At 33.4% G+C, this 8,298-nt stretch overlaps 2 protein-coding genes across 3 annotated transcripts in view; both read left to right on the top strand.

The window, feature by feature from the left end:
* The window catches only part of LOC105458174 (glycosyltransferase 25 family member), a 29,228-nt gene extending 28,290 nt beyond the window's left edge, over positions 1–938 (top strand). The window contains exon 11 of one of the 2 annotated variants that reach the window (XM_011703285.1): positions 868–938. Coding sequence is in view for 1 of the 2 variants with exons in the window: in XM_011703284.1 (XP_011701586.1) it covers positions 576–701 (126 nt within the window). In the remaining variant the exon portion in view is untranslated. The other variant, XM_011703284.1, reaches the window with a different exon arrangement.
* On the top strand, positions 903–5,246 carry LOC105458175 (L-xylulose reductase). The gene is made up of 4 exons (XM_011703286.1): positions 903–1,008; positions 1,967–2,396; positions 2,878–3,026; positions 4,933–5,246. Exons 1-4 carry the CDS (start codon positions 957–959, stop codon positions 5,034–5,036), a joined length of 735 nt encoding a protein of 244 aa, XP_011701588.1. The 5' UTR covers positions 903–956; the 3' UTR covers positions 5,037–5,246.
* Positions 5,247–8,298: the final 3,052 nt, after the last annotated feature.

Below are 8,298 nucleotides of genomic sequence, written 5' to 3'. Positions count from 1 at the left end.
GTCTTCCTTACTTTAATATAAAGAAATGTGAACTTCAATCTTCTTTTTTAATCTTTTGTAAGTTTAATAATAACGTTTGATGGCAAAATTTCGCATAAAGAGGAGATTTAGAATTGGAATAGAATTAGAACTTAGGCATATAAAAAAGGTATATTTATACAAAAATCGAGTTATAAAAGTACTTTTGAGCGATAGTGTATATATATATATATATATAATCTATAGGCTAGTATATATAGCTTTTATACGCTTTTTTATATACGATAAATTGTATAACTTTTCACAGAAAAGGAAGTTGCCATAGTTTTATAGATTCCCTTAATATCAAATATTGATATTATGTGAATGTAAATATAAGCTTTGATTTGATACTGATTTTCTATAGGTATATAAGAATAAATCATCGCTCGCGCAGAACATTGCATGAAGCGAAAATGTTTTTTCTATACTTTTACATATATTGTACTAAAATTATAAAAAATATTTGAATGTATGTCAGACGTAAATGTGCCAATATTACAATATATACATTTTTATAATATATTCTGTTTATTTTTATATTTCTTTCATTACAGTTTATTACGCAGAGCAGCATTTATTTGAAGTTTACAACTTCAAATTTACTGGATCTTTTAAAGTCGAAAATTTTTGATAAATTATTCAAATATTTTGTCTATCATATTTCGATTACTAATATATAGAGATGTTATCTCCATTGAAGAAACAGTGGAAAATAACGATATTAAGCTATGCAGTAAAAATAGATAACTTTATCGAAGCGTTCTTTATCGCGGTCGTGTTTAACTGTCTCTCATTGTCAGCTCATTGACTCTCGTAAATTACACTCTCATGCGTATTCGCCGGAAGGTTCACCAGGGAGGAGAACTGACGTGTCAGAGATCGTGTGTGGGATATATATCGCTGACGAGTCAGTAGTCAGTTATTGACCGACAGCCATGAACATCAGCTTCGAAGGAAAACGCATTCTCGTGACCGGCGCCGGTCAGGGTATGTCTCTCTAATTCATATAATTTCATAAATTTGAATTCTCTTTTGTGTTAATTTTTCGCAAAAGGCACTTCTTAAAATCGAAAAATCAGTACTGCAATCTCTCTTAAACGTATACTGTGTTGCGAGTCTGCAATCGACTTCGCATTAAAGTCAATATATGAGATAAAAAATCTTGAAACTTGCATTATGTTGATGTAGTATATGGAAAAATACTTTAAAATAAATTAACATACACTGTTAGAAATTTCTGTGGGAATTTTTAGATACGTGTGATTAAAGCTTTATGCAGTTACCGTTTCTGAAATTTACGAAACGGGAATAAAAATTTCAGAAGCAGTAACTGCATAAAGCTTTAGTCACACGTCTCTGAAAATTCCGTTATAGTTTAGTAATTTGTAGTAACTGTAACTGAAAATTTAAATAAATTTAAAAAATTGTTTATCGGTTTTTGGTGAATTTTAACATATATGCAAATTATAATTATCTTGACACATAAATAAGATAATGATATTGATCTTGACACATAAGTAAGATAATGTGAGCGAGGTATGTTTATGCAAACAATTGCATACATACGTGACGTGTGCTATATGGTATGCTCAATATATCAAATATATAGTCAAAAAGTACTTTATAATTATAGTTATAAAGAATTATATTTGAGTGTATATACTTTTTGACTATACATTTGATATATTGAGTATTATATTGAGTGTATATACTTTTTGACTATATACATTTGATATATTGAGTATTATCATATAACATACGTATGTACGCAATTATTTGCATAAACATACTTCGCTCACATTATCTTATTTATGTGCTAACCTTCGTAAAAAAGAACTTCTAATGCAGTAAAAACACTACTGAAATGTAGTAGTGTCACTGCTATAACAGCAGATATGAATAGATATATTTTACTTTGTGATAAACTTGTCATAAATATGCGCAGGGATCGGCAGGGAATTAGCTCTCCGTCTCTCTAAATATAAGGGACATGTGTTCGCGCTTTCGAAAACGAAAAAGAATTTGGACAGCTTGGTGGCGAACGATCCGAGGATTCAGCCAGTCTGCGTTGATCTTCGCGACTGGGATGCGACTAGGAAGGCTGTTCAAAGTATCCTGCCGATCGATCTGTTGGTCAACAATGCCGCTGTCGCGTGTCTTACACCCTTTTTGGACGTCACGCCCGAGGAATTCGATCTGACTTTCGATGTCAATGTGAAGGCTGTATTGAACGTGTCCCAGGTTGTAGCCAAGAGCATGATTGAGCGCAAAAGCGGCGGCAGCATTGTCAATATATCGTCGCAGGCCGGTCAGGCGGCATTGAAGGATCACGCCGTTTATTGCACGTCGAAAGGGGGCCTCGACATGTTGTCGAAGTAAGATAATTAATATGGCCGTGATCCATAAAGAGCGAAACTTGACCGGCGTGTTCGGCAATTACCGAAGTTCGCAATTTGCCGTAAATCAATGTATGGATAGATGTGGAAACGCGGGATATCGAAGGGATCGGGAAAAATATGAAAGAAAGAAATGGAATTGTTGAAGGGACCACTAAAATATGAAAGAAAGGAATTAAATGTTTCTATATTTACAAATTTGGCTCGTTCTTCAGTTTAGAAAGTTCAATTCAACTAAAAATTTTGTTAAGAGTAAAAGAAATGAAGAATAAGCTAAAGAAAAATAAGATAAATTACTTTTTTTATCTGTCAAGTTTCTTTCAAGCCTGAATTTTTATTCTTAGTCTTTTGTTATTCAATTCATCACATTTAGTATTTTGAAAGAAAAGTTGATTTTTATTTCATCAACGTCCTTGAAACTGTGGAACATCTTGATTTTCGCATCTTGTGATATTTTCAGAGCAATGGCCCTCGAATTGGGTCCACACAACATAAGAGTCAATACTGTCGGTCCTACAGTCGTGATGACGGAAATGGGAAAATTGGGTTGGAGCGATCCGCAGAAAGCACAAAGCATGATCAACAAAATTCCGCTTGGTCGGTTCGCTGGTACGTGACAAGCATGAGTATTTTTAATCGAGAGAGATTTAACTCTTTCATCGAATAATGAAATTTCAGATAAATTTCATCCGTATCATAATAATAATAATTCAAAATTCGTAAATCTTGCGCTCTATAAATATTAATTTGCAATTTGTCTGTCGCTCGTAATTTATGACGGCAATATATAATTTAAATCCGTAATCCATAATATACATACATACAAATCTGTCGATGATTGAATTTAGAAATAATACGCAGAGATCGTCTGACGAATTAAAACAGATCGTACGTTAGTTCATGACCGTCCCACGACGAGATAATATTTACTTATGTAATACTGCGTCACGAATGTTTTATCATTCGCCAAATGGTTTTCTATATCAACGTGCTGACATGTTGACATTTATGACCGATCGGTAGTAAAAAGAATATAAGGTAATCATAATCGGTAACATGACAGCTAACAATTGACGTGTTATTTTTGACATAAATATTCAAATAAATCCGTCTAAAAAATTTGTCAATGGAAGATAATTCGTGAATATTAATAAGATCGCAAATGATATGAAGCGTCATCAAATTTAAATTTAATTCATGAAATAGAGATCGAATCTTAATCTTAATTGGCGCTTCGCGCAAAATACGATAATTCTTATTTTTATTTTTTCTTATTTATATAAAAAAACTTTTTATATAAATCTTTATGAACTTATACAATTTTTATTTTATAAGTTATATAATTTTTATTTATAATCCAACTTTAGCCACGTTCGTTTTGGGCGCTCACGCGCTGCAAGCATGATTTTATCTTCATCGCTCATTATATATGGAAGATAGAATGCAGTTTATAGCGCGTGAGCACCCGAAATAAATGCTTTGTTTATGTTTTCAAAATGTGATACGTGTATTTTATAGATATTCTGAAATCCATCAAATACCGATTTCACTAGTCAAAATTTCCAACAGAACTCTTTTATAAATTAAATCTTAACTACTTAAATTTATAATTTAGTACACAATTAATTGTTGATTTAACTAATTAAAAATATGGAAAAAAAGTGGTAATGTGTGTGTCCTACTTACGTTCTAATTAACGTCACCTCTTGCAAGAGATTAATTTGTTCTCGGTATAACTATACCTATGAAGTTGTGATATAGTTGTCGTCACGATTGCTAACAATCAACATTCATCTGTTATGAGATACATCAAAGTTTATCGTATGATATTCGATGTCAAGTTTAATGTGATTTGAAGATCACACTAATGAGTTTGTACTCTATATTAATTCTCAAGGTTGTTCTATTTTAAGAAAATAAGTAAGTTTGAACTACGCTTAAACTTTGCTTGAATAACTACGCTAGGGTATAATTAAATGTAATTTTGTTGATGTTTGAAATTGTCGTTTGTAATATTATAAAGATTTGAATACAACTAAAAATGAATTTTACAAAACAAAAAATCGAAACAGAGCCATTATCATCTTTTCCTCTAATATTTATAACCAGACGAAAGAGCCTTGTTATATTTAATTTTCACTAGTTAAATCGGATTTTGATTGCAATACGTACATTTCAAACTCCGTTATTGCTTAGTTGCTGTACTTTTTCTTCTTGCCTGTTTCTTTAAAATAGTCATATGTGGTTATATAGCATTTTTTTTTTTACAATGTGTCTAAAAAATGCAAATAATGAATATTAAGATATAATATTTATATATCCGTATATATTGAGATCATAAGCAAGTTATTCTAACATCTTTATATGAATTACTATTAGTTTATTTTAGGAACTCATTTTGCTTATTTTTTTCGTTTGTTTAAAGAAATTCATACTATTGCATTTAGTATTATTTTTTTACGAACGTCAGTTCATCAGTGAAAGCAGCCGATTATCGGTTCGAATTGTGTTGTAGATGTCGAGGACGTAGTGGATCCCGTCATATTTTTATTGAGCGACCGAAGTTCCATGATCAATGGCGCCTGCTTACCTATCGATGGCGGTTTCTTAGCTGGATAAGCAAAAATTCAGAATTATCTGCTTTAAGAAAGGAAAATGAAACGTTCTATCGTATCACGGGTACATTAATCTCTGTTCTTAAAACTCGATAATTTATGGAAGTTTATGAAATTTGTACGCTGTGAATTATTACGCAATAATTACTATGTTGTAAATGAGACATTTTATACGCTGCGTATAAAGGAACTAATAAAGATTATTGCAGTAGAATATATTTACATAATTGACGTAAAGCTCGGGATCAAAAAGGATTCGGGATAACCAGAATCGATAACAGAAAACCCAGGCGAGCTTCGTTTGTTTCAGTTTAATTTAAAAAAATGCTTCGTTTCTTCTTTTCTTCATCGTCAACTAGATTCGACAAACAGGCGACAGAGAAAGCCGTGAACGGGCGAGATGACCACTCACGTGCGAGTGTGTACATGTATGTGTGTGTCTCTTTCTCTCGCAAGTATCTTTGAAAATATTCTACCCCGAAATACTAACGCACGTACGTATAATAATTATACAATTCGCGAGCTCTTCTCTGCCGTGGCTGCGTTCGATCTAAAGAACGTGAACGCTTTTCTTTCGGCTCCTAATTTGCTCCTACGGAGAACGTAATGCGGTGGATGAAACTGAGAATATGCTGAATGAAACAAATGCAAATTGAATTGCGCCTGAATTCATCCGCAGCTTCCACATTTTTCAACATATATCGAGATGTGTCTCAAAAATTTACGAGGTGTCCGAAAAAGGTATTTATCATCTATCGCGCAGTTGACATTAAAAGTTTAATCGAATGTGTAGTTATAAACAATTGTACTTGCTCAAATTGATGCACTTACGTATTGGAATTCAAATATTAATAAGCAAGAAAAATGAAAAGTGACTGTAATTTACATTCACGTATTTTTTCATCAACAGAACCGTTTTCGCTCGATTGAGCAGATTTTCAAAACGTTTTATAAACGATGGTACAATTTTTAATGCTAACTTAATGAAACAAAGAAGAAACAAAAAAATAAAAATAAACACAGTATCTTGTATAACTTATATAACTTATTGTTAGGCACGATGTTCAGAATTATATATAAATAGATTTATAGTGAAGTTTCTATTTATATTTCGCAATATCACACTTCAAAAAAATAAAGCTTTTATCAAACTTATGAAATTAACAATGATTCAACCTACGTGAATGTAAACTGCAATAATTATTGGTTCTTTCTATTTCCATCATCTTTGATTTTAAGAATATGACATAGTATCACCGATCTTTAAATCTGTAAATTTAAAAAATCATGATTTTTCTAATAAATAAAACTTAAACGTTTAAAGACCATACGCGAAATTTTGTCAAAGATACTTTTCGGGACACCTTGCTGCGTACTGCGTAACTGGAATATTGATACGAACCAAGTGCTGGATGTAAAACGAGGTTAATTAAAACGTATAACTCTCGTATTTTATTTAATTGCGAGACACGTTTGAACGGATACGGATGCCCGACATATTTCTAAAAGCAAATTCGCATGTTCGCATCGAGATAACGAATTCGCTACCGCCAAAACGCATTTTACTCGTAATCACTATTAACCCGGCTTCGCACCGGGTAAAACTTAAACGAGTAATAATATTGCGTTCCGTTTATCTCACCAGACATTCCTTGCTCGTCTTAATTATATACGCTTTCAGCCGGAATAACGCGAAAAGATCAAATTTCCTAACAACGCAATCTTTCTCTCTAGCAACGTTAACGTCGCCAGCCTTTAATTTACATTAATTTCGCAAATTATTATAGATTAACAAGCAGAGAGTTCTTCCGCTGCCTCACGCTCTCACTTTTTTCTTGTTGTAAACGTGATAAAGTAATTGCTTAATTATCAAAAGAGCAATTGTACATATACATTGCCAATCTTTGTCAAAATTATCAAAATTGGATGCTTTGTCGTTTTTAGATAAAAATGTAGTATATGTATATAGATATATAGTATAATATATTTTTTTTTATCTAAAACGAAAAAACTGTCGATCCAATATTGATAATTCTGTATATATATATACACATTTTTTAATAATATACGTCAACACTTTAGTGTTTTACGTAGATCAGCAAAAGCGAGACACAACGAAAGAAAGATGCACTCCGCAGTGCAACACAGAAATTAACCCATGTACATCGTGCGTAACATCTCGCGCCGATCGCAAGAGGTTTGCTGTGCAAGCGACATCGCGAGTAATATTAGCATAGAATAACCAAATAAATGCTTCGTCACAAATTAGAATAGATAATTAAGATTATTAGGAACTGATTCAGAAAGAATTTTTTTTCTCAGATTATCACCTTTCGTCGGTAGAAATAACTAAAATGTACTGAATTTTGAGGGCAGAAAGAGGACTACTCGAAATGATGACTTTGACTTTCGATTACTTCGAGCGGAGTCTGGGGAGAAAAAAAAAAGGAAAAGAAACTTGCGGATGTATATGGGTCAACTCATTCTCATCGTTCGACTACCGATTATATTCCCCAACGCTTTCCCGCCAAGACGGAACGAAGTACAAATGCAAAGTAATCGAGAAACAGGGCTATACACCTTTTGTGTCGAACGGACCACATCTTTCCACTCTTTCTCTCTGTTTCTCTCTCTTTCTCTCTCTTGCGCGCGCATTAATCAAAACGCTTCAACTATATAAGGTATGGTTGTTGTCGTTTTTTTTGTCATATAGTACACAAAGACAGTTTTACAGTATTTATTATTTGTTGTCGCTCTTTTCGCAACTTTATCGGACACTTTATCTAATCTTTCTCTTTCTCTCTCTCTCTCTCTCTCATTTTTTCATTCTCGCTTTCTCTTTTTCGCTTCTTCTCAAGCACACTTGCACATGTTTGTCATAATCTTCTTGCTTCAATAGATTATAATAGTAATTGTATATATACAAATCATTCGTCTCGGTACACAGTTCGATTAGTACACTTAAAACACATCGATCGCGAATTTATCATCGACCTTGCCGTAGTCGTCATGACATCCTATCGCCGAGGGAGGCCATTGGAGCCGTCATTGGATTCGAGACTTCGAACGCTCTCTCTCACATTTATTCGCACATATTCGCGAAAGCTCCCCTAGGCCGGCCAAACAAGCGCGTACGATTCATATCTATGATTCATAATCGTGCAACGGAAAAAAAACGCGCGCGCGCGCGCGCGCGCGCACACACACACACACACACACACACACACACACACACACACACACACACACACACACACACACGCGCG

Source organism: Wasmannia auropunctata, unplaced genomic scaffold, assembly GCF_000956235.1.
Source record: "Wasmannia auropunctata unplaced genomic scaffold, wasmannia.A_1.0 LD334579.1, whole genome shotgun sequence".
NCBI classification, from domain to species: domain Eukaryota; kingdom Metazoa; phylum Arthropoda; class Insecta; order Hymenoptera; family Formicidae; genus Wasmannia; species Wasmannia auropunctata.
Note: the sequence above shows the minus strand (reverse complement) of the source record. Positions and strands in the feature narration are given on the sequence as shown.